Raw genomic sequence first — 26,690 nt, forward strand, 5'->3', positions numbered from 1 at the left:
GTTTCCTCATGTGCAGTATGCAGGTGGTGACACCTGCCCTTCTTGGCCATATCTGAAAGGTCCAGTGAGGCAGGGTACCAGAAAGCCCTGTCTCCACTGTGAAGTGTGCGTGTAAGGAGGGGGGGCAGCGGTGCAAGAATGATGGCCCAGCAGCTGTTCTTACCCCTCTGTCCATCTGTCCCCTTCTCTCTCCCTCGCAGAGCACCTGAAGAAGCCACTCGAAGACTACATGGCCCTGTTCCCCAACGTGAGGATTCTCCGAACCAAGAAACGGGAAGGGCTGATAAGGACCAGGATGCTGGGGGCCTCAGCAGCAACTGGGGATGTCATCACATTCTTGGACTCACACTGTGAAGCCAATGTCAACTGGCTCCCCCCCTTGCTCGGTAAGGGAGGCTCCCAAGGTGAGGCCAGCGGCCTGGAGGGAGGCGGCCACTGGCCCCAGCCTTTTGCAGGAAGGCATCCACAAGGCTTCCCTGGCCTGCTTGAGATGCACGCAGCACAATGTCAGGCGCCACGAGGGGGTCAGGTCTTCGAGAGTGATCAAAGCGACCTTAAAAAATCCATTCAGTCCTGTCCCTTCATCACAGAAAAGGAAGCTGAGACACAGAGAGGGGAAGTGACTTGTTCAATGTCATAAGGCACACTGGTGTCTAGTGACATGATTGCTTCCCCCAGGTTACTTCAGTGTTACTGGAACGCAAGCCAAGGCTGCCTACTGCTGAGAGCCAAATTGTAGGCGACATCATCATATCAGCTTAGCACAGTTATCATTCACTACACTGCTACGTGAACCAGGAAGGTTGTAAGCTTTATCTCTAATCCTCACAAAACCGTGCCAGGCTGAAGTGTCCCCTTTCATAGTAGAAGAAACTGAAGTTCAGAGAGATTGAGTGACTCGCTTGTTCCCTTGGGCCGTAAGTGTCAAACACCACCTGTCTGGCTCCAAAGTCTATCCGCTTCCAGGACTCCACGCTGCCTCCCTGAATTCATTTTCTCTTCAGAGAGTTTCTCAGTGCTGTTAGGGAAGGGCTTTGGACTTGGCAGGAGTCATGCACGTGGCCCTGTGCACAGAAAGGAGACATGAGGACTGGATGCCAGGCAGTGAGGGTCTCGTGGCTGGATGAAAACCAGGTCTGCATCCTGAGGTCTTCAGCTTTGAGGAAGGCAGTGAGCGGCTGCCGACAGGTGGACATCAAAGAGGAAATGTCCTAAAAAAAAAAAAAGAGGAAATGTCCTGTCAGGCCCGGGAGTCAGGTGAGGGGCACGGAAGGAGGCAGTCTAGGAAAGATCTGTCAGTGCAGAGAGAACAGTGAACGCCTCAGAGATGGATGGGTACGCTCTCCGCGACAGAAAGCTTAGGGAACAGAGAGGACTCAGGTTTAGGGCAGGCTTAAGCCTGTATCAGAAGAGGTGTTAAGACACAGAGTGCTGGGCCCACTCCAGAGTTTGCGATTCTCAGGGTGGCGCTTGAGGAGCTGCCTTCCCAATAGCACCCAGGTGATGTCGGTGCCGCTGGTGCAGGGACTCCACTTTGGGGGGCACCGATTGGGCTGCCTCACCGGAAGTGAGGACCGAAAGCAAAACCCACACAGTTGAATGGGATAACCTAGCAAATGTGCCTCCTAACACAGATCAGCATGGAATGTCAGAATTATATGCCTTCTGATCCCAAGGGTCTGGGATCCCACTGGGTTGGGAAAATATAGATTTTCTGGTAAAATCCATAACCTAGATTTCCTGGTAAACTCTTTATTTGATTAAACCAAGAGATCTGCATCTGCCTCTCATCACTGAAAGAAAAAAGGGGAAAAACTCACTCTAAATCGCCTAATTTATAGTCCTGAAGGAACATCCCATTCGGTGGGTCATTGAGTGACTCATAAAGAGGATGAAGTGGTGGAGCACGAAGCTGAGCTTGTCGTCTAATAGCCTTAACTCTGTTTCTATGGAAATATATGAGGGTAATTTTCATAATCTGCAGGCGTACATGGAAGAAACATTCTTCCTCTTTTTTTTTCTTTTCGCCTTTTGCCAATAGTCATATGAACCAGTGGTGTCGATTGAAGAGCTCGTGCCCACTAATGTGAGCAGCTGACCAAGCCCATCATGGCTTATGTCTCTGAAGCCACAAACACCTCCACACATGGCTCACTCTGCCTTCTTCGGAGACTAGGCGTTTCTGAGCCTGAGAGGGGTACAGCCCCCACAAAGGAAGCCACTGTTGATCGTCATTTTCATCATTTCTCTCACCGCGTCCTCATCATCATCACAGCTCTTCCAGTGCCTTAGCTTTTTAGGCCACAGCCTCATTTGAATGTGACAGTTCCGTGGTTAAGCAGACAGGCCAGGCGTCACTATCCACATATTGCAGATAAGGTAACTGCAGGGCAGAGAGAGTAAGGGCAACTCTCAGCCTTACAGCCCCTGCTTCTGAGCTGCTTCCAGCAGTCCTGGGCAGCGAGAATGTCGGCCGAGGGATGGCTGCATGCTCAGGGCTGGGCTAAGCGTCTCGGTTCACTATCCCAGTCTGTCTTCACAGAGACCCACGCAATAGATGCCATCTCCTCCATTTTGTCGGCCGGGAAGCCAAGGTTCAGAGGCATCAGATAATCTTTCCCAAGGTTATACTAGTAGTAGGTGACAAAACCAGGGTGGGAACCCGGGCGTTTTGTCTCCAAGGCAGCACAGCACTGTGGAGTACTGCCTCCCACATTCGGCCAGCGTCCAACACAGCACCATGTCCCTGGTGAAGTCCCCCTTGTGCCCATGAATAATTAGGAAGGGAGGCCCTTCTCTAGATCTTTCCCTGGAGAGATTCTTCAGCTTCCTCAAGAATCCCTAGGGAGCCTTTCCACACAGCAGTTCCAGGCTCTACACCAGAGATGCTAATTCAGTGGGCCTGGGGCGGGGTGGCCCTAGGGGGATTTTAACGCACCCTGGGTGCTTCCGGCATTGGTTGGCCCTGTTGACACTTGGGGACTAAGGCAGCATTTCTCAAACTTTTTGGACCATGTGCCACAGTCAGAAATATGCTGGACGTGTCAGTCCTGTGCACAAATGCACACACTACTGCAGTGTGACTAGAGCATGTTTCATTCCCAAGACAGTACTTGTCCCTCAGCACCTAGAACGCACCCTGACGTTCTGTATTCTTTTGTGCTTCATCGCAAACACAATCGCGTGGCCCACCTATGGATTCTGTCTTACAGTTTAGAAAAAGGCCAAAGTGCTGCTTTCTCTCCTAGAAGAAAAGTCTGCTGTAGCTTGATGAAGCCTGGGCCCTAGGTATTTGCCAGCCTATAGTGGCACTACCAGGCTTCCCTTCCAAGCCTTGAACCTGACTCCCGGTCCAAGCAGCCAGGCACCCAGCAGAGCCTACCTGCCCCTCGTGGCAGATCATCTGCCCCCAGTCACTGGTGCTAACTGGCTATAGTCAGGGCTCTCCGGCAGGAGGCACACTGAAGGGCGGAGAGTGAATTTTATTTTATAGAGTCAGTCTCTCCCTGGCTTGAAAGGAACGCAGAGCCATGTAGGTTAAGGCACATGTTTGCCATCTTTTTTTTTTTTTTTTTTTGCTATTTCTTGGGCCGCTCCCACGGCATATGGAGATTCCCAGGCTAGGAGTCTAATCAGAGCTGTAGCTGCCAGCCTACGCCAGAGCCACAGCAACGCAGGATCCAAGCCGCGTCTGCAACCTACACCACAGCTCACGGCAACGCCGGATCGTTAACCCACTGAGCAAGGGCAGGGACCGAACCCGCAACCTCATGGTTCCTAGTCGGATTCGTTAACCACTGCGCCACGATGGGAACTCCAGTGTTTGCCATCTTGAATCACCTTACCTGTAGCATCTTTGCAGGGCAGAGGTCCACCAGACCCATCTTCCACACCTCCAGCCCTGACGAGCTCATGGAGTCGTCCATGGGCTCCTTAGCAGTTCTGACAGTTGATAAAAGTGAGATGGTCTCTCTTGCAAGGACCATTTGTCCTCTGACAGCAGCCAGGAGTGTTGGGGAGCTTCAGGGACAGGTGGTCTGCCTTAAGGGACAAGTGCTGAGGGATCTGGCTTCTGGACCACAAATCAAGTTCAGGAGTCAGAACAGGGAGCCTGGCAGAACCCGGCCAGGAAGGAGATGAATCTCCTTCCACAGCAGTGCTGAGCACGCCAGGCCCCTGTGCTCAGCACCTTTGGAAATGACTGTACCCAGTACTCCTGCAGCCAGAGCTGCTTCTCCCCATTTCACAGAGGAAAACGCTGGGGCTGCGGGACATCCTCACTCCCCATGGATGGCAGGTTGTTCCTGGCAGTCCTGGTCCATCTCGGTTGAAACTTGTGCTCTTTCTTCCTTCTGGACTCTCAAACTTGAGTGTTGAGAGAAATCACCCAGGGAACATGTTAAAAATGTGAGTAACTTGCAGAGCAGTGTCAAGCACGGAGCTGCTGCCCCGTCTGGCCTCCCTAATGGGCATCTCTTGGCTTCTGCAGACCGCATTGCTCGGAACCGCAAGACCATCGTGTGCCCGATGATTGATGTGATTGACCACGATGACTTTCGATACGAGACACAGGCCGGGGATGCCATGCGGGGCGCCTTTGACTGGGAAATGTACTACAAGCGGATCCCGATCCCCCCGGAACTGCAGAAAGCTGACCCCAGCGACCCGTTTGAGTAAGTACAAGGAGTGACCCAGGCCGGTCCCCGTGGCTGAGCCAGTGACCCCTCCCCAACACACACACAGCTCAGGATTGCCACCTCCCCCAAAAGTCCATTGCAGAGGGGCCGGGGCAGTTGTCCCCAACCAGAAGCACAGCCCCTCCCAGCTTGGCACGGAGCCTTGGCTCCTGGACCACCCAGCTGATCTCCTCTTCCTTGTGCACCGAGGCCTGCCAGCCGCGGGGCCAGCCTTGTACCAGTTGTAATCCTCTTCATCATCCTCATCGTCTTTGTCAGCGTCCCCACCATTTATTGTGTATTTCCTAAGTGCCAGGCACAGTGCTGAGCACACTACACACTGACCCTGTTTTACCCTCAATCACTATCCATGGTTTCCTAGTGCAGACACCAAGGCTCCAGGAGGTTAAGCAGCCTGTCCAGGTCACACAGCTCTGAATGGCAAAGGCTCGATGCCACATAGGTCTGTCTGCCTCTGGAGCCAACTTTGGCCATCCTGTAGTCATACCTTCTTGGAAGTATTAGGGAAATAACAGCTAGTCCCACAGTCGAAGTGTGGGGCCGTGTGGACTGGGCCCATAGCGTCCTAGAATGTGAGAGCTGGTTGGAACCTGCAGGTAATGGACTCCAACCCTTGCAGATGAGGAGACTGAGGCCTCAGGACGGGGAGGGGCTTTCCTGGGGGCATAGGGCTAAGCCAGAAGTAGAGCCGGTCCCTCTCTGATACCCCAAGCTCCAGAAGGAGCTTTTCTCCTACAGCCATTGAATAAGCCAGTCCAGCTCTCCTGCCAGAGAGATGCACAAAGATCCAAAGTACAAAGTCCAGCCTCTCCTGCTGTATTAGGTTCCTGATCCATTTCCTAGCTATTGCTGGCAGTAATAAATTACCACAAGCTTGACTGACTTATTAAAACAACACAAATTTGGGGTTCCTTTGTGGTGCAGCAGGTTAAGGATCTGGCGATGTCACTACTGTAGCCCAGGTCACTGCTACGGCACGGATTCGATCCCTGGCCTGGGAACTTGCACATGCCGCAGGCATAGCCAAAACACACACTCACTCACACACACACACACACACACACACACACACTTATTCTCTTAAAGTACTGGAGTACAGAAGTCTGCAAAAGTCTTACTGGGCTAAATCGCAGTCACCCAGTGTCGGCTGGGTTGTGCTTCCTCTGGATGTTCTAGGAAGGAAATCTATTTCCTTGCCTCTTTCAGTGCTCATGTTCTTTGGCTCTCGGCTCCCTCCATTTTCAAAGCCAGCAACACAACGTGGTCCCGTCTTCCCCTCCTCCCTCTCCTGCTCCCTCCCCCCCCCCCATCCCCCTGCACCTCCCTCCCCCGTCTTTCTCCCTGTCTCTTGGTTTCGTCATCACGTCTCCTCCTCCTCCTTCACTTGTTAGCAGCCCTGTGATTACCCCAGGATAGTCTCCCCATCTCAAGATCCTTAACTTGATCACATTAGCAAAGGCCCTTTGCTGTGTAAGGCAGCATATTCACAGGTCTCAGGAATTCAGACTTTTGCTTCCTTGGGAAGCCATCGTTCTGTCCACCACACCTGCCTTTCCACGGCTTAGCCCCAGTGAAGCCCAGCTGCTCCTGCCTCACTCTCCCTGTCTGAGGAAGGGGGCTGATGGCAGCTCAGCCATCTTCATGAGCATGGTGCCCCCTGGAGTTCCTGGGGGGAGCCCCTAACACTGTGGGCCCCAGGGAAGGCTCAGAGGTAGGAAGAGGTGAGCTTGTTTGAGGAAATAGGGCAGCACGAGCTGAGAGTGGAGGGTGTGAGTGGAGTCCCTCTGCTTCCTCATCAGGCTTGTGTTCTTGTCCTGACCTCCTGTATCCTAAACATGGTCAGACACTACCGTTGGACCACATCATGCAGCCAGGTCCCTCTGAGGCAGCCCCCAGTTACCCCAAATTCTTGGGGAAGACTAATAACAGGAGTAACTGACCTTCAGCTTGACTTGGCAGAGCAATTCCAGCTGACATTTTTGTGCCATAATCCTCACAATGTGCCCTGGGGGGTAAGTGGAATTCTCTCCACTTGACCGATGGGGACTCTGGTTCAGAGAGGAAAGGACCCTGGCCCAAGGTGACATATAACAGAGGCTGAGGTCAAGTGGGCTGCACCAGAAAATGGAATTTTCAGGGTAACCAGGACACCCTTTTCTGGTTTGTATCTTTGCCCTAAACTGACTCATAGGCCCTTGATTTGAAAGGTACCTGGGGATGGGTCTTGGCCTCTTCATCCTCCTCATTGCAGGATGGAAAGGTGGGTGCAGGTCAGAGCAGAAGCCCAGCTCGTTTCGTCTGGAGCCTCCATCGTCTCATCTGGATTTTTAAAGGGGTTGGCCCAGCCCAAGAGCAGAGGCTCTCAACCCTGGCCTCATGTAAGCATCACCTGAGGAGTTGATTTTAAAAAAAAAGAAAAGGAAGAATGGGGGTTCCTCTCGTGGCTCAGAGGTCACAAATCTGACTAGTATCAATGAGGATATGGCTTTGTTCTGTGGCCTCACTCGATGGGTTGGGTATCCAGTGTTGCTGTGGCTGTGGTGTAGGCTATCAGTTGTAGCATTGCTGTGGCTGTGGTATGGCTATCAGCTATAGCTCTGATTCAGCCCCTAGCCTGGGAACCTCCATATGCCACAGGCGCAAAAAGACAATTCATTAATTTAATTTAAAAAGGGGAAGAACAACAACCCAGGCTGCCCCCAAGTCCAGTTACACCAGTGTCTCAGGGTGGGGATCCAGGCATCAGCTCCCAGATGAAGCCGATGTGCAACCAGGTGAAGAGCCACTGACCCAGATGCTTCCCAAGGGACGCTCCACCCTTTGTTGTGCCCTCGGATTCCTTCCATGAATCTCTCTTCTGCATTGCACCCAAGACAAAACCCCAGGAAGAGGCCACCAAGAGGTCCTGGTTGTTTTGTGCCCAGCGAGTGGGCACACTGCAGGCACAGCGCTGTGTCATGATAGGTGAGAGACACGGGCTTTGGTGGCCAGACTGAATCGCACTCATCCACTTACTGACTACATGCCCTTAAGTGGAGAACCTAGCATTTCTGAATTTCAAACTTCTCCATGTGAAAAGGAGGCTACTAACAGGGCTTTGTGAGAGCCAGAGAGAGTGTTGGCAAGACGAGTGGCACACACTAGAGGCTCAGAATTGTTACTATTACAGTTGATCACAGCAGGAAACAGTCCAGGCTGGCGGAGAGGCCGCCCTCTGGAGGCGAAGCCTGGAATATCCAGGATGCCTGACGGCTGGTATCCACGGCTTAGGCTGATCTTCTCGTGCAGAGTCTCAGGTTTGATTTCCCCTGAAGCAGCGAGTCAGAACCGCTTTCTGCTCCTCCACGCGTTCCATCCAGCCGGAAAAACCCCAGAGCCCACAACCTTCATAAGACAGAGGAAAGTTGGTGCTAATAACACCTGATTTTCCTTTAGTACTGGATACTTTCAAAACTATACTAGCATTGTGAGCTAGGAAGTGTAGCCACACGTCAAGCTGTGGGGAAACATGCTCAGGGAGGGTAAACCAGTGCTGGCCTGTAGAAATGTAATGCCACACACGTATATGTACTTTTAAATTTCCTCAAGTTCCCTGGTGGTCTCGCAGTTTAGGTTCCAGTGTTATCACTACCGTGGCTTGGATTCATTCCCTGGCCTAGGAACTTCTGCATGCCACAGATGCAGCCCCCTCTTCCCCCCCAAAAAAAATTATTTATGGCCACACTAAAAAAAAAAGTAAAGAGAAGCAGATAAAATTCATTTTAGTAATATATTTTGTTTAGCCTAGTATATCTAAAATAATCTCATTTTAACATGTAGCCAACACTTTGAAAGTATTAATGAGAGCTTTTCTATCCTCTTCTTATTAAGTCTGAGAAATCCGGTGTGGATCTCACACTGCCGGCATCTTCCATTCAGACCGGCTATGTGTCTAATGTCAGTAGCCACGTGTGGCCAGTGGCTCAATACTGGACAGCACCAGGTTCTGGGTTAAACTCTTCATCCCAGGTCATGGGTTAGAGTGCGGGTTTCCCTGTTTCTGATCCCTTGTCCTTTTCACTCATCACCTGCTTCCAGATTGTTCCTTCCTGATGGGGGGGCGGGAGGAGGGATAGTATACTGTGGCCGAGTGGGGTGTGGCTCGGCGTAGAATAGAGATTCACATCTCAGTGGTGCTGCTCAGTAGCTGTGAAGCCTTGAACGGGGCACCCATATATACTCTGGTGTTTCTATGTGCATAAAACGGGGTAAAGATAATCACGAGGAGTTCCTGTTGTGGCTCAGTGGTTAATGAACCCGACTAGGATCCATGAGGACACAAGTTCGATCCCTGGCCTCACTCAGTGAGTTAAGGATCTGTGTTGCCGTGAGCTGGTGGTGTAGGTTACAGACTCGAATTGGACCCCAAGTTGTGTGGCTGTGACATAGGCCAGCAGCTACAGCTCCAGTTCAACCCCTGGCCTGGGAACCTCCATATGCTGTAGGTGTGGCCCTAAAGAGACAAAAAAAGAATCATGAGGTCAGTGTGAGGAGTAAATTTATTTTAGTAATCAATTAGTTCAGTACAGCTCCTGGCCATTGAAGCCCTCACTCAAGGGTGATCAAGGGACTCTCTTGCTAAAGGCACCCCAGGCTTATCTGCTGCAGGAAGCCTCTCAGGTTAACAGAGTTCTTTCCAAATCAGTCCACTTCCCACAAGTGTGTGCGGTTCCTGAGGCCAGAGGGGCTGTGGAGGCTGCTGCTGGAGTGGTTTTTCTTTGAGGGTTTGGAGTTTCCCAGTAGAGCCGGACAAGGCCACAGCCACTCCGAGAGATTTTCACACAGCAAATGCTGCTGGCCCCTCCCAGGTGCTGGCCCCGTGGGAGGCATCTTGGGGAACTTGGGCAGTCACACCCCTTGATTTATCATCTATGCGCCTGTGCTCATGCTTTCTCCTCCCAGGTGCCTACCCCCACCCCCAGCTCCCACTTTGCCCACACCCACCTTGAATGCCACACCTCTGAGCATCCTTCCTTGACTCTTGCCCCAGCCTTCCTCCTCACCCCCAAACCTAGAGGCAGACGCTCCCTCCTTTCCTGTAGTGCAGGCTGCACTTCCTAGAGGCCTCATTATGCCCCACCTGTTTTCTAGATCCTTCTGTCCTGAGGTGGCTGCCTCACGACATTGGCATTCCCTAAAGATTTGGTCTGACCCTGACTTACCTCCAGGTTCTTCCAGCATCTGCTTCTCAGTTGGCACTCGATGAACAAGCTAATGAGAGAATGAATACGTGGAGCTAATCTTATTCCAATTTAACTGAAAGAATGGTGACTGTGGGAGTTCCCTTCGTGGCTCAGCGGTTAATGAACCCAACTGGGATCCATGAGGACTCGGGTTCGATCCCTGGCCTCGATCAGTGGGTTAAGGATCTGGTGTTGCCATGAGCTATGGTACAGGTTGCAGACATAGCTTGGATCCCTTGTGGCTGTGGCTGTGGTGTAGGCCAGCAGCTGTAGCTCTGGATTTGACCCCTAACCTGGGAACTTCTACATGCCTTGGGTGAGGCTCTGAAAAAAACAAAAAGCCAAAAAAAAAGAGAAGAACAGGAGTTCCCATCGTGGCTCAGTGGTTAGCAAATCCGACTAGGAGCCATGAGGTTGTAGTTTCCATTCCTGGCCTTGCTAAGTGGGTTAAGAATCTGGTTTTGCCGTGAGCTGTGGTATAGGTTGTGGACTCGGCTTGGATCCTGCATTGCTGTGGCTGTGGTGTAGGCCAGCGGCTACAACTCCTATTGGACCCCTAGCCTGGGAACCTCCCTATGCCTCGGGAGCAGCCCTAGAAAAGGCAAAAAGACTGAAAAAAAAAAAATAAGGAAGAACAGTGACTGTGGCTTCTATGAACTTGCAGCAGATAAAATGTCCATGATGGGCTGACAGAGTAAGAATCATCAAAGGATCTTATCTGAAAACAGTATCCCAAACTCCATCCCTGGAGATTGCTTTATAGGTCTGGGGTCAGGCCAGGAAGCTATACGTGTTTTCATCTCTCTAAGACATTCTACAGCCTAAACAGGCTTAGAAAGACCTGATGCAGACCATTTAACCAAATGTGAGGACTGAAGATATATATATATAATATATATAATATATGGTGCTGCTACATGGCCCACAGGGAAAAAGCACCATGATTTCATTTCACGAGTGTTTTCTTTATACATTTTATTGGAGCATAGTTGACTTACAATGCTGTGTTAGTGTCAAGTATACAGCAAAGTCATTTCACAAGTATTCTTAGGTGTTAACCATGTGGAGGAATTTGGGGTCCTTTGGTTAAAACATAGGTAAGAAAGAAGAAGGCCAGGGCCCCCACCAAGACGGGCTTTGGATTCCCTGCTGGACACATGGGCTGTGTTCCCAGAGCAGCGGGGTCATCAGCTCTGGGGAAGTAGCAGTATCCGCGAGCAGAAGGATCACAGGCCCAGGAAACCCCGTCTTCTCACTACGTTCTTCTTCCTGCAGGTCTCCCGTGATGGCCGGTGGACTGTTTGCTGTGGACCGGAAGTGGTTCTGGGAGCTGGGCGGGTACGACCCAGGCTTGGAGATCTGGGGCGGGGAGCAGTATGAAATCTCATTCAAGGTGAGACTGCTCTCGGGAAGCCCCCTTGTCCTTGGCCCCTGCCCAGCAGGCTGCCTGCTTGGTGTGTGTCTGGGCCTGGAGAGACCCTGGAGGCTTCAGGTTCTGCAGCCCTTCTGCTCCTCAGGCGAACAAGTCAGGAGCCGCTGGCCACTGCTTATGGTGTGTTGTGGGTGGAGTGGTGTCCTCAGGCTGCCAAAAGCAGGCCTCAGCCACGGCTCTGGCTGGTGTGTGCCTTAGTTTGTCCCTTCTAAGATGACAGTGTTGGAAGAGACAGGCCTCTCTTCCAATAAAGATGATGTGTCTTCCACTGAGACACCCAGCAAGCCAGCAGAGGGCAAGAGAAACCAGGAAGGCCGAACAAGACACGGAGGCCTGAGGAAGTCCTGGGTGAGAGGGTCCCCTGGCCTCACAGAGGCCTCCCTGTCCCTAGTGGTTCCAGGCCACCCCTCCCAGGTTTTCCATTTGTATCTGTAACTGCTGGAGTTTGATATAGAGACACCAGGAGCTAAGAGCTGCAGTTCTAATCCCAACTCTACCACTCAGTAGCTGCGTGACTTTGGGCAGATTAAATCACCTTTCTGAACTTTCTTTCCTCATCTAAGAGAATAATAATACTACCTACCTTACAGAGTTTTTGTGAAGATTAAATGAGATAATATCTAGAAAATGGTTAGCACCCCACCAGGGGACACAACCAACAATTAATAATTGGTAGAAATTATTAAAGAGCCAGTGAATAAATACTTGCTGTAACCTGAAGACCAGCGCATGTGCTATAGAAGCTTCTGACAATGGCAGTAACAGAGATAGTGTTAATAGTTTATCACCCAAACTTCTGAGTCTCTATTTTCCTCATTTTTGTGGGATTTCTGTGTTGATATCAGGTGAAAAACAGAGGTTTGGTGCCCCTGAGGAGGGGAAGGTTCATTTGTCCTGTGTCCTTGTGTTCAACTAGGGTCTGCTTCTGACATAAGAAGTCAGATAATTCATAGCCCCAGCCCATGAGGATGCAGCTCCATTACTGGTCAAACCCTGTTAATACACAACCTTGATGCCCACTGAGTCGGGCATCCACTTTTCATGCAAAGGATGATTGTCACTCAGAGCATTTAAGGCCCCAGGTCTGAGTAGATTGCCTAGATCAGATCTAGCTCTGCTACTTCGTGCCAGTTGTGTGATCTTGGACAAAGAATTCTCACCTCACTGAGCCTCAGTTTCTGCTTCCATAAAGTGGGCTTAATGATATTTTAATCCTCACAGGGTTGTTGAGAGGATTAAGTAAGACCATTCTTGTTAGGTGCTTCTTAATAAATATCTTAAAAATTATTTTCATTATTGTCATTGTCATTATGTATGCCCCTGGATGAGCAGTTCCAAACTGGGGAACATAAATTTTTTTTTTTTTTGCCACACCACAGCATGTGGAAGTTCCTGGGCCAAGGATTGAACCTGCACCATGGCACCCAATCTGCTACAGTGACAATGCTAGATCCTTAACCCACTGCACCATAGGAGAACTGAACTCCTTTTTTTTTCCCCCCTGTAAATTCTTGATTAGCAAGAAAATAACAGAATTCTACTGAAACATTATTTTGGTTGGAAAAGCAGCCTGTGTTCATTTTACCTGCACAGTTCTGAAGTTGTCTCTCATAAGGGGATCAGCCTCCTGAATACAATTAATATTAAAGGCCAGCAGCGATACTAAAAATATTTAATAGTGATAAAATGGCACAAGCACCAACCAGATGTAAAGAACTATGTGTTGGAGTTTCTGTCATGACTCAGTGGTAACGAACCCAACTAGTATCCATGAGGATGCAGGTTCGATCCCTGGCCTTGCTCAGTGGGTTATAGATACGGCATTGCCATGAGCTGTGGTGTAGGTCACAGATGTGGCTCAGATCTGGTATTGCTGTGGCTGTGACTGTGGCTGTGGTGTAGGCTGGCAGCTGTAGTGCCAATTCAACCCCTAGCCTGGGAATTTCCATGTGCCATGAGTTCTATCCTAAAAAGACAATCAATCAGTCAATCAATCAACATCCACTCTTGTGTGCAGCAACTCAATTTCAGCCATGACCAGAGCTGGCAGGACCCTATGCCGAGCCCTTCACCCATGTTGGCTTTTTTAATCCTCACAATGACCCTAGGAGGGTGGTATCATTATTACACACACTCTGCAATAAAGTAAGTGGGGCTCAGAAAAAGGTCCCCCACATAGTTGGAACTGATAGAACCAGGACGTGAACCCAGGTCTGCCCAACTACAAAGCCTCCCCTCTGACCTGCCAAGGTGGAGGCCTCTACAGAGCACTTGAGAAGAAAAGAAGGCTGAGAAGTTGGTTGCAGTATCTTAGTCTTTCTTCTCAGTTTTTGCCTTCTCCTGGGGTTATTCTTAATTTACTAGTATATTCTACAGCCTCTCGGTGAAGTGAATTAGTCTAAGTTAAAAATAGCAAACAGGTTTCCTCTTCCCACAAACTGATTTTTAGGGGCTGCTCCAGTTCTGTGTTAATATGTATCCTAAGGCTGTGTCCAAGCTTATCAGAAAAGGAATGGTGATTGATTAGTGATGTCTGCCATGGGTGCAGGTGTGATGAGTGATATATCATTTATTTAGTATCTCTAGCAATCTAGTTTTCCAAATGTCATATCCTTATAGGTACAGTGAAATCACACCTAAGGAATCAGAAGGGTTTTAACTTTACAGTTCAGAGTTCTCACCAGAATATAAACTTCAGTAGGGTAATACTCTTTGTCTGTTTTCTCACTGCTGTATCCCAAGTACATAAAGGATTGCCTGACAGGGAGAGGGCAGCTAACAAATAATTGTTGGTTGAGGAGTTCCCTGGTTGTCTGGTAGTTAGGATTTGGCACTTTCATCACTACAGTCCAGATTCAATCCCTAGTCTGGGAACTGAGATCCCACATCAGGCCACTATGTGCCACAGCCAAAAAAAGAATTGTTGGTTGAATTCTTGGAGCAGGTGTATCATTGGCCAGAACCAGCCTCCTTGATCAGGCTCCTTGGTCAAAAAGTCTCCCTTCATAAACTCCCTCCATGGAGAGTAGTGATTGGAGAACAATGTGCACAAAGGAATTTCTAAACCCAAAATGATTTCATTCCGTGTGTTTCAAGGACCCATCTGATGATGCTCATCAGGCAATTATGGCAGAACAAATGGCATTTCCCCCCCACAGCTTATTTACAAAAGACTTGGTAATGAAGCCGCATTGGAAGTGTCTCATCTGGAGGGGGAGGGAGGCTGGCTCCTGTTTCCATTTGATCCAATTATCTCCTTCACTCTGGAGAGGAAATGAGACAGCGTAATGAGGGATCCCCCAAGTCTGGAAGGGAGACGTTTCTCCCTCGGCTTTCTCTCTCCAGGCTTTGAGAGCTCGAGTTCCTGGAGCCAGCGGCAGCCCCTCTGCCAGTGCCCTATCTCCCAGGCCCCAGTGGAAGGCCTGCCCACAGCGCTGAGCACACAGGAGAGCCCATTCGTCTGCCAGCATCACCTCCCTGAAATGTCGGGTGTTCTGTTTCAGCCAGAGCAGGGCAATTCACAGAAGGGCCAGATTCCCTCTGATTAATCTCCACTGAGATCCCTTTTCTTCTTGGTGACAGAGAAGAGACACTGGTCTGAAAGGCCTGAGTGTATTTTCAGAAATTAAGATAAATGGATACATGCCATCAGGGCTGATGGATTAATAACTTGGCTCCAATTTCAGACCAGGCCATCTATCCTGATGGGAAAGTCCAGAAAAGATGTTCCAAAGGCTCTGAAATGTCTGAGTCATTGACTTGACTTTCTTTCTCTCTCTCACTGTCGTAGCCTACAAAGTTTTTGTTTCCAAAAGGCAGAGTCATATTATGAGAGTTCTCCTGCTTGGCAGTTAGGTTCTTCCCAGTTCCAGTGGTCGGATGAATCTTGAACTCTGTAGCCTGACCCATACCCACCTCCAGGAGCTACTTAACCGTCCCTTGCGTCCTCTCCACCCTCCAGCCCATTGCATTAGTCTGGACTCCTGCTTACAGGTGACCAAAACCCTAGACAATATGATTAAAGCCCCCCAAAATCAGAATTGTTTGTTCCACACAACTGAAATTCCAGGGTAGACCTCCAGGCCTGGCTGGATAAAAAGACTAACCCATCTCATCTAAGCTCTGTCTCCCTTAGTCCCTCAGCTCTGCTTCCATCTGGGTTGGTTTCCCTCTCTAGCAAGCCTTCTCTCATGGAAATACCTAGCCACCCAACGGAAAAAGAGTTTCTGTTTCCTATAATCCTGTAGAAATCTCCAAGCTGAATCTCATTGGCCTTCTGGTCCCTCGCATCCCCAAGCAGTGTTCTGATTGGTCAGCTGCAATCACATGTCCATCCTGGAGTCAGGAAAGTGGGACTGGCTGGTTCCCCAAAGGAAGGTCCAGGTGGGCACTATGCCCAGAAGGGGAGATGGAGGTGAGGCAGGACACACCAAAGATGTCCACCTCACCCAGCCATACATAACTGCTGACAAGCCCCTGGTCCTCTCTGGAGGCATGCGAAGTTCATTCTTCCTGAAATGCCCTTCCTTGGTCTGGCCAACCCACACTTATCCTCTGGGCTCAACTAATATAACTGACCTCCTCTTAGCCTTGCCCAAGCTCCCTAGGATTACAAGGGACCACCCCAGCATCACTCCCAGCATGGCTCTGAATACCTCCTGTTGACATAATCTTTGCAAAAGCTGGCCTGTCACAGGGAGAGACACTGGACTCTGAGCTTTCTGGAGTCAGAGAGTGGGTCTTGTCCACCTCTGTACCCCACTTTCTGGCCCACAATAAGTGTTTTTTTAATTTTTATTTTCCTTTTATGGCTGCACCTGCGGCATATGGAAGTTCCTTGGCCAGGGGTCCAGTTGGAGCTACAGTTGCTGGCCTGTGCCACAGCCACAGCAATGCTGGCTTCAAGCCACATCTGTGACATATGCCACAGCTTGTGGTGATGCTGGATTCTTAACCCACCAAGCGAGGTCGGGGATCGAACCCACATCCTCACAGACACCATGTCGTGTTCTTAACCCACTGAGCCATAAGAGGAACTCCCACCGAGCCACAAGAGGGACTCCCCACGATAAGTGGTTTTGTTTTGTTTTGTTTTGCTTTGTTTTGTTTTTTTAGGGCCAAAGCCACAGCATGTGGAGGTTCCCAGGCTAGAGGTCATATCAGAGCAGTAGCTGCCAACCTACATTACAGCCACAGCAACACAGGATCCAAGCAACATCTGTGACCTACACCACAGCTCACGGCAATGCCAGATCCATGGCAAGGCCAGGGATCGAACCCATGTCCTCATGGATACTAGTCAGATTTGTTACCGCTGTGCCACAATGGGAACTCCATCCCCACAATAAGTGTTTTAAATAACTGTTAGTGGCATCCATTCCTGATACATCTTCTGTCATCCTGCCCTTCCCAGACTTACATCTCCATCTTTGGGTGATGGGGATGTTGTAGGAAAGGTACTCGCTGAGAAGGCAAGGCTCTGGCTTCTCATCTCTGCTCTCTGTCCATTTGGAACCCTGGATCAGTCACCTGACCTCTCACCCCTCGCATCTCAGATGGTGCTGATAGAGTTTTCCATCCTGAGATTAGCTCAAATAAGATGCTGTGGAAAAAGTCCCTGGACTTACATGAGTGTGAGGGTGGTTTGGATTAGATGTGGTGGTGCAGGATGAGCAGAAAAGGGTCTGCACAGTGTGCCCAGGAGGTAAAGAGATCTTTCATGAGATCCAGGAGAGGAGAAGTAGCTACAGGACAACATGGCAGAGGTGGCGTGAGAAAGACGTGGACTTTGGGGAAATGATTGTGGATATATCTCTTGTTAAGCAATTTGGCAAAATTTGTTACATTTCAAAGCAAGCACATTCTTTGACCCAAAATTCCCTGCTCTAGAGTTTAGCTAAGAGAGACAGCTTCAGAGATGAGCAAAGATTTAGGTAGGAGCTATTTGATGAAGCGTTACTTATGATAGGGGAACTGAAAATGACCCAAATGTATGTCCTTAGGGGATGAATAAGTTAGATCACATCCCAACAATGAAATACTATATAAAGAGGTTAGATGCCTCCAAAATTAAGTTTTGAAAGATGTGAAAAATAGTGTGTGTATATATATATATAAATATATGGGTGTGTGTGTGTGTGTGTGTGTTTTTAGTGTTTAAAAATATGACAAATGTGGAGTTCCCGTCAGGGCGCAGCGGAAATGAATCTGACTAGGAACCACGAGGTTGCAGGTTCAATCCCTGACCTCGCTCAGTGGGTTAAGGATCCGGTGTTGCTGTGGCTGTGGTGTAGGCTGGCAGCTGTAGCTCTGATTCGACCCCTAGCCTGGGAACCTCCATGTGCCGAGGGTGAGGCACTACCAAAAAAAAAAAAAAAAGTGACAAATGCAGAGAAGAATATCCTTATACCAGCTGTCATTTTTTTTTAATTACTCAATGAATTTATTACATTTATAGTTGTACAATGATCATCACAATCCAATTTTAGAGGATTTCCATCCCACAACCCCAGCGCATCCCCCCACCCCCCGAACTGTCTCCTTTGGAAACCATAAGTTTTTCAAAGTCTGGGAGTCAGTATCTGTTCTGCAAAGAAATTCATTTGTCCTTTTTTCAGATTCCATATGTTAGTGAAAGCATTTGATGTTGGTGTCTCACTGTCTGACTGACTTTTGCTGCATCCCATGGGTTTTGGAGTGTCACATCTTTGTTGTCATTTGCTTCTAGGTATTTTTTAATTTCCTCTTTGATTTCTTCAGTTATCCATTGGTTGTTTAGTAGCATGTTGTTTAGTCTCCACGTGTTCGTGTTTTTTTGCAGTTTTTTTCTTGTTGTTGATTTCCAGTTGTATAGCATTGTGGTCGGAAAAGACGTTTGATATGATTTCAATTTTCTTAAAGTTACCGAGGTTAGATTTGTAGCCCAGGATGTGATCATTCTTAGAGAATGTTCCATGTACACTTGAGAAGAATGTGAATTCTGATGCTTTTGGATGGAATGTCCTATAAATATCTATTAAGTCCATCTGGTCTGATGCTTCATTCAGGGCCTGTGTTTCTTTACTGATTTTCTGTTTGGATGATCTGTCCATTGCTGTAAGTGGGGTGTTAAAGTCCCCCACTATGATTGTGTTACTCTCAATTTCTCCTTTTAAGGTTGTTAGCAGTTGCCTTATATATTGTGGTAAACCTGTGTTTGGTGTGTAGATATTGAAAATTGTTATATTCTTCTTGGATTGATCCTTTGATCATTATGTAGTGACCTTCCTTGTCCCTTAAAATATTCTTCATCTTAAAGTCTGTTTTGTCTATATGAGTATTGCTACTCCAGCTTTCTTTTGATTCCTGTTCGCATGGAATATTTTCTTCCATCCTCTCACTTTGAATTTGTATTTGTCCCTAGAAGTGAAGTGGGTTTCTTGAAGACAGCATATATATGGGTCTTGTTTTTGTATCCATTCAGCCAGTCTGTGTCTTTTGATTGGGATGTTTAGTCCATTAACACTTAAGGTAATTATTGATATGTATGTTCTTATTGCCATTTTATTAATTGCTTTGGATTTGTTTTTGTTGCTCTTTTTTATTTCCTTCTTCTCTTGTTCTCTCCTGTTGTGGTTTGATGACTATTGTTAGTGTTGTATTTCAGTTGATTTTTCTTGCTTGTTTGTGTGTCAATTGTAGATTTTTGTAGATTTTGTATCATATATATATGATATTGTTTTAAGTTGTTGTTCTCTTAGTTGCAAGTGCATCTCCAGTGTCCTGCATTTGTACCCACCTCTTCTCATGATTTCTAATTTTGGTGGCATAATTGTGTGTGGATGATTTTGTATCTTTACTGTATATATATCTTTACTGGTGAGCCCTGTCATTTGTGGTATTTTTGTTTCCTGTTGCAGCCTTTTCTTTTCTGCCTATAGAAGTTCCTTTAGTGTTGGTTGTAAAGCTGGTTTAGTGTTGCTGAATTCTCTCAGCTTTTGCTTATCTGTGAAGCTTTTGATTTCTCCTTCAAATCTGAATGAGAGCCTTGCTGGGCAAAATAATCTTGGTTGGAGGTTTTTTCCTTTCATCACATGAAGTATATCATGTCACTCCCTTCTGGCCTGCAGAGTTTCTGCTGAAAAATCTGCCGATAACCTTATCGGGGTTCCCTTGTATGTTACTTGTTTCTTTTCCCTAGCTACTTTCAAGATTTTCTCTTTGTCTTTAATTTTGGTCAGTTTGATTAATATGTGTCCTGGTGTATTCCTCCTGGGGTTTATTTTATATGGTAGTCATTGTGCTTCCTGGATTTGAGTGAGTGGTTCCTTCCCCATGTTAGGGAAGTTTTCGGTTATTATTTCTTGGAATATTTTTTCTGTCCCCTTCTCTCTCTCTTTTCTCCTTCTGGCACCCCTATAATACGGATGTTGGTGCATTTAACATTGTCCCAGAGTTCTCTGAGACTCTGTTCATTTCTTTTCAATCTTTTTTCTCTTTTCTGTTCTGCATTCGTAATTTCCACTAATCTGTCCTCCACCTCACTTATTCGTTCTTCTGCCTCCTGTATTCTGCTGTTGGCTGCTTCTAATGAATTTTTTATTTCAGTTATTGTATTTTGCATCTCTTCTTGTTTGTTTTATATCTTGTATCTCTTTGCTCAGTGTTTCCTGTAAGTTACCCATCTTTGCCTCCAGTTTATCTCCAATGTCTTGCATCATCTTCAACATCAACAGTCTAAAGTCTTTTTCCTGGAGGCTGAGAATCTCCCGATCACTTAGCTGATTTTCTGGGGTATTTTCTTTCTCCCTCATGAGAGTTCTCTGTCTTTTCATTTGTATAGGTTTTTGGTGTGGTGACGTTTTTACAGACAATGGAGTTGTAGCCTCTCTTACTTCTGGTGCCTGCCCCCCTTGTGGCTGAAGTTGGTATGGGGGCTTGCCGTAGGCTTCCTAATGGGAGGGACTGATGCCTGCCCACTGGTAGGTGAAGCTGATTCCTATCCCTCTGGTGGGTGGGTCTTTGTTTCCAGATGAGATTAGAGGTGGCTGTGTGCCTGGGGGTTCTTTAGGTAGCCTGTTTACTGATAGACGGGGCTGTGATCCCACTTGGATTGTTGTTTGGCCTGGGGCTTCTTAGTGCTGATTGAAGGGTGGGGCCAGATTTTCCCAAAATGGCCACCTCCAGAGAAAGGCATGCTGATGAATATTCCCAAGAGCTTTGCTTCCAATGTCCTTCCCCCACAACAAGCCACATTCACCCCTGTTTTTCCAGGATGTCCTCCAAGAACTGCAGTCAGGTTTGACCCAGATTCCAATGAAGACTTTGCTTTGCCCCGGGACCCAGTGCACATAAAAGTCTGTGTGCACCTTTTAAGAATGGGGTCTCTGTTTCCCCCAGTCCCGTGGAGCTCCTGTGTGCAAGCCCCCTGGCCTTCAATGCCAGATGCTCCAGGGGCTCTTTCTCCCAGTGCCAGATCCCCAGGTGTGGGGATTTGATGTGAGGCTCAGAACTCTCACTCCTGTAGATGAGTTTCTATGAACCAGTTAGTTTCCAGTCTGTGGGGCTTCCCACCCAGGAGGTATGGGGTTGCTTATATCACATAATCACCCCTCTTACCTCTTCATGTGGCCTCCTCTTTGTCTTCTGGAGTAGGATATCTTTTTGAAACTTTCTGGTTGATTTGGTTGAAGATTACTCAGCATTTAGTTGTGAATTTTGTTGTTTTTAGGAGAGAAGTTGAGCTCCAATCCTTCTATTCTGCCATCTTAATCCCATCCCCTACCAGCTGTCATTTACTGAGCATTCGAGTGCAGTAACGTGTGGGTGCCTTTGCCCCCCATTTTACAGATGAGCAATCTGAGGCTTGGGTCAGATCACTTCCCAATGTCACATCGTTGGAATAGGGATTTCAGCCTTGCTTTCTGACTTCAGACTGAGCTTTGCCCTGATGTCCTCTGACCCATGGTGCCATGAAACCGTCTCATCCTTTGGGGCATCGGGGGTGGGAGGATGACATTGTGGCTCTTTCTACTGATGTGTTTCTGTAACATAGAATGCATTCATCATCAATATCTAGAACGTCTCCAGTCAGGAGAAAAATTAAGATTTTCTTTAAGAATAAGGAGAAACTCATTTTTTCAGGCCTCCCAGCCAGCCCCTCCCACATACACCCCCAATGCTTTGTTTGGGCCAGTTGCATTTTCAGGAATGAGAGTCCCCATAAGTGAGGGCGTACAGAAAGGGGAGTCATGGTGAGGTGTCCCCTGGGGGGTGGGGGACAGAGCCCCCTAACTATGGGGTCTACTCCAGGAGGCAGAAGCAGCAGCCTGACCCCCTCAGAGAGAGAGATGGAGCCATGTGGCAGGCGCGCATGAGCAAGGAAGTGACAGGAAGTCACACGAGGGGACGAGGGATAGCCTTGATCCCAGAGGGAAACCCAGCACATCTGAGTAGAGGCAGGAGCTTTGGGGGTGAGTGGGTTTGTTTTGTTTGACACTGACCGCGATACCAAGGACAGTGCAGTCCCAGACAGCCTTGAGCAGGTTGAAAAAAAAAGAGAAAAAACTCAAATTTCTCTTCCTTGAAACTCATAGGCTGTATGAAAAGAAGGTAGGACAATGCCCCAGAAACTAATGAGGGGTCATGTTGTGACCCAAGGCCTGAGTGCTTAGGTGGCAGGGCCAGGGTCCCGCAGCCGGAAGGTTGCAGAGCCGGGGCTAAATCCCAGATGTCCCAACTCTAAGCCTAGTGCTTATCTTGTTGCACGTGGAAGAAGGGGGCAGAGAGAGGCCACTGCTCCAGGAGGGCCCAAGAGGTCAGGACCAGCCCTGAGGGGTTAAGTTGCCACCCAGCGGGGCTGTTGGGTCCCCCTTGCAAGTGCCAGCCTGGGATCGCCTCTCCCCATCCCTTCCACGGCCCCCTCTGACTCAGACCAGCTGCAGCTCGTTGCCGGGAACCGGGCTAGCTCCTTCCTTTGCTGGGTTATCCGAGGATGCTGAGAACTTGCTCTGCTGCATGCAGCATTTTCCTCCCAGCCACATGTACCCAGACTTTCCAAGAGCTGTCTGCCAGGAACAGGGGAGGCATTCTGCTCCTGACTTTGAGCAGCCATTTGAAATTCTGTGAGTGTCTCTGTGGGCACCTGCCCCTCCCACCATTCCTCCGGGAAGTCGACTCCGAGGCCCAAGGGTTGCCTGTGGTATGTGGCTCACTAGCCAGCCACATATCCATCTCTTCCTGCCTCAGTCCTTCATCACTAAAAACGGCGATAATAATTTCTTCACAGGCTTGTGGTAAAACCTGAATGGGATGAAGTGTTTGCCTTGGAGACAGGCAAAAAGAAGGCAGTCAGTAAGTGGTAGCTGTTTAGATCAGAACCTTCGTGTTAAAAAAGAAGGCAGAACTCAGAGTTCCCGTCATGGCTCAGTGGTTAACAAACCTGACTAGTATCCATGAGGATGCGGGTTCGATCCCTGGCCTCGCTCAGTGGGTTAAGGATCCGGCATTGCCATGAGCTGTGGTGCAAGGTACAGACGTGGCTTAGATCCTGCGTTGCTGTGGCTGAGGCGTAGGCCGGCAGCTATAGCTCCGTATTTGACCCATAGCCTGGGAACCTCCATAGGCCTCAAGTGCAGACCTAAAAAGCAAAAAAAGGAGGGGGGAAGGGCAGAACAGCATAGGGTAGAATACATTGGCTTTGGAATCAAACCACCTGGGTTCAGGTGCAAGCTTTATCAGCTAATCACTGTGTAACTTTGGGAAAGTGACTTAACCTCTCTGGACTTGTGCATCTGTAAAACAGCAATAGAATGATCCCTACTTCATAGTGTGAGTATGAGCATGGTGCTAATCAAAATGTGTTAAAAGCTTAGCTCAGCGCCTGGCACACTATAAATAATCAATTACAGTAGCTGTTAATGTTGGCATCGTGGTCCATGTGTTTAGGCTACGACTGCAGGAAGACAGGAGTGAAGGAGCTTTGAGGCTCAAAAGACAGAGGCCAGAGACCTTGGCTCCGGGCCCAGCTCTGGAATGAACTTGCAGTGCGGCCTTGGACAGCTCACTTGCCCTTTCTGCTGAACCTTTATTTCTTCATTGAAAGGACACTAATAACCCCATACTCACAGGACTGTCTAGAGACACAGTGTGAACTGCCAGGCACCATTATCTAGTCACTAATCCAGGATGAACTGGTTCTCCTCTCCCAGCATGGTCCCCTGCCCAGCAGCATCACCTGGGAACTTGTTAGAAATGCACGTTCTCAGACCCCCACCCCAGACCAGCTGAGTCAGACATCCTCTGGGTGGGGCCCAGCAGTCTGGTTCACAAGCTCTCTGGGTGATCCTGAGCACTCGAGATGGAAAACCGAGGTAGGTGAGGTCTTGTACAGATGGGTGCCTGGGCCCAGGGGTGGAAAGACAGAGTAATGGGGAGGTTGGTTGGCAGGTTGGCCCAAAGGCCCCAGCACCTTCACCCCACTTTCGAGGTTCTGTATCATTGGATCCACCCATGGCTGTCAGCTTCTATTCCATCTCTTCCAACAGGGTTTTAGAGCAAGGCTGGCACGACCAGGCCACATGTGAGTGAATGAATGAATGCTTGTCCTGGGCTGCATTTTTTATGGAAGGAAAAGCACATGTGCCCAGCAGAGCAGAAGCCTAGGTGCACTGCGGCTGGCCCTCAGCAGCACCCACACAGGGCACCCAGGGGGTGTGGAGGGGGTCTGGGCTGACTGGAGCCTTGACTGTAAGCCCAAGATGACCCTTTGTTCTGCAGACAGTACGAGTGCCGGGAGGACTTTGTGGAAAACCATGATAGGGTCAGGACCAGGCTTTAGAAAGATGAAACCAGGAAAGTGTCATTGCAGAACTGCCGACATCTGGGGGCCCCAACCCAGATTCCACTCGGCTCTGCCACCTGCAAGCTGAGGAGCCCTGCGCAAGGCACTGGCTCTCATTAGGCCTTGCTTTCCTCACGTGGAAGAGGCATGCTGGTTACCCCCCCACACTGGGTGGTTGTAAGATTGCTTGTTTCACATATGAGCTAAAACCTAACATATCCTGCAACTTTACTAAATTCATTTAATCCAGGAAGAAACCCTAATGTAAGGCAGCCACCCCCCATTTTTTTCCAAGTTGACCATAAACACTTCAGGATATTGCTGAAACAGTCAGGTATTTAATGTATTAATTTAGATACACATGTCCGTAAAGCCATATTGTATTAAATAATAATATACCAGAAGTAAGTTTAAGCGACTTTTTAAACAAAAATAAAATTGGGATTTTTTTGTCTCCTCTTTTACCAGCCTTACCCAGTAACCACAGTAAGCGTCTAAAACTAACATGAGTGGGGTCCTCTGAGGCTGGCAGGTATCCTGAAACAGTATCTTGTTGTTCAGAACAAATATATCTAAATAATCTGAACTTCTGGAAGACAGGGGCCCAGGCATTCCTTCCTTTCTGGGAACTGTGGGGCAAATATACATGTGATGCCCACCACCGTGTGTCCAGGTCACAGCATCCGGATTCTCAGAGTCCTCTGTGCTTCAGACTTGCCAGCCTCATCACAACCCTGGGAGGTAGGCACAAATAATTCATCCTGTTCTGCAGATGAGGAAACCAAGGCTTTTTCAGATTCCCAAAGCTCACGGAAGAGCCAGAGCCGAGCTCACCATGGCTACCCTGTGTTCTTCCTAAGAATACAGGCGAGGCGGAATAGCGGGTGATGGTTTTTCTGTTAATTGCATGTTGATGCTACAGCTCCCAAGCACCACTGAATAGGGTCTGGACTTCACTGGGCTCCTCGGCCGAGCAGCCAGCAGCAAAAGTCAGGGCTGGCTGGCGGCTCCTCTCCACCAGGAGAGTGCCCACCCATTCCTGACTGGTTCCCGGGCAGCTGTTTCCTGGAGAGGGAGGTTTTGCCCCAGCCCCTGCTTGCTCACGGTCCCCTCAGCAAGACGGGCCCCTCTGCCGTGCTCTCTCCCCGGGTCCGGTGGTGTCCTCCTGGCGGTGCTCATCACCACTCGTTCTTTCCTCCTTAGTTTAGGAGATGAGAGCAAGTGATTGTCTTTTATAGACACTGTAATGAGGCCTGTCATCACACAAAAGAAGTTTGCTAATAAGGTAAATCAAAGCAGCAGTGAAAATGAATGGGGAGCAAGCTTTTGCAGTTAGATTTGTGCTTGTCTAGTGGCAAGGGGCTTCCAGAGAAGACTGTTCCACAGGAGGAAACGGCCCCAAGAAACAAGCTGGCAGGCTGTTGGGAAGCTCTTTATGATGGAACAAGGCTCCCCGAGTAGGAGAGGTGCATCCCCCCGACGTTCCGCACCCCCCCCCCCGTGGAAAGGGCATGGAGGGGGGAGGAAGGGAAGAAAGCTGACAGCAGAGAGAGGCTGCAAAGATATCGTCTCCGTGGTCTGTGTTTGTCTCCATCCAGATATGATGGGGTCCTGGCCCAATGTGCTTCTGGCTGCTACCAGCTCTGTAACTCCCTTCTCTCTGCCACCAGCTGGGCTCTTCTCATGCTGGTATATTACCTGGGGGAAAGGGGCACACCCCTGAGCAGCCAGGTCCCATGACTGGGCCCGCCTGCCTGGCCTGTCATTCTCCTGGTCACTTGTAGATTCTGCCACCAAGTTAGAAGAACTGCATCATCTCTCTGAGCCTCACTTCCTTCAGTTGGGAAGTTGGATCATAGGATAAAAACCACGACGGTGTTGGGCAAAAGGGCAGCTATATCATTTCAAGGTGGTGGTATTTCTTATCCTTTGGCAAATAGAAATGACTAACACTCATCAGGTTTGCTATGGCCGGGCTTCAGGCTAAGTGCTCCTCACAGGTTGTCTCATGCCATCTTGGCAGCCTTGCAAGGTAGCAGTAACTATCACCCCTGGGTCACAAGGCTGCAGGGGTGGCGTTAAGAATGGACAGCAGCATCTGCTCATGACCCGTGTGCTTAGGTGGCTGCTGCCTCAGCTGTGAAGGGAGGTGGGGGGCCTGAAGGTCCACAGAGAGGTGACCTGTGCCATGAGCTGACCCTGAGGTCTGGGACCAGCTCCCCGGCTCAGAGCGAGTCATGACATGATTCAGTGCCTCCAGCTCTCATAACCCTGGACAGACAGTCCCCTCCTGTCTTGGGATCCTGCCAGATTACCTGCAGACACTGTGGGGTTGGTGCCTGCTGTGTATGATGTGTTCTGGGCAGCCAGAGGGAGTTCTGAGGAGCTGAATATGCCACACACTGAGCCCCTCTCAGACCTCTCACTGAACAGGTGTGCATGTCTCTGAAGGCAGCTCACATTCTGCCTCGGCCATCAGTGAATCATGTCCAGGGCAGGGGAGCCATGGAGTCAACCCA

General features: G+C 49.0%; 1 protein-coding gene across 3 annotated transcripts in view; it reads left to right on the plus strand.

The window, feature by feature from the left end:
* Window positions 1–26,690, plus strand: part of GALNT10 (polypeptide N-acetylgalactosaminyltransferase 10) — a 234,020-nt gene that overhangs the window by 187,193 nt on the left and 20,137 nt on the right. For all 3 annotated transcript variants that reach the window (XM_047772930.1, XM_047773009.1, XM_047772839.1), the window contains exons 5-7: window positions 201–386; window positions 4,490–4,673; window positions 11,195–11,312. In XM_047772930.1, the coding sequence (XP_047628886.1) occupies window positions 201–386; window positions 4,490–4,673; window positions 11,195–11,312 (488 nt within the window). The remainder of the gene's footprint in view (window positions 1–200; window positions 387–4,489; window positions 4,674–11,194; window positions 11,313–26,690) is intronic.

The sequence above is a fragment of the Phacochoerus africanus genome, chromosome 1 (assembly GCF_016906955.1).
Source record: "Phacochoerus africanus isolate WHEZ1 chromosome 1, ROS_Pafr_v1, whole genome shotgun sequence".
Lineage (NCBI taxonomy): Eukaryota > Metazoa > Chordata > Mammalia > Artiodactyla > Suidae > Phacochoerus > Phacochoerus africanus.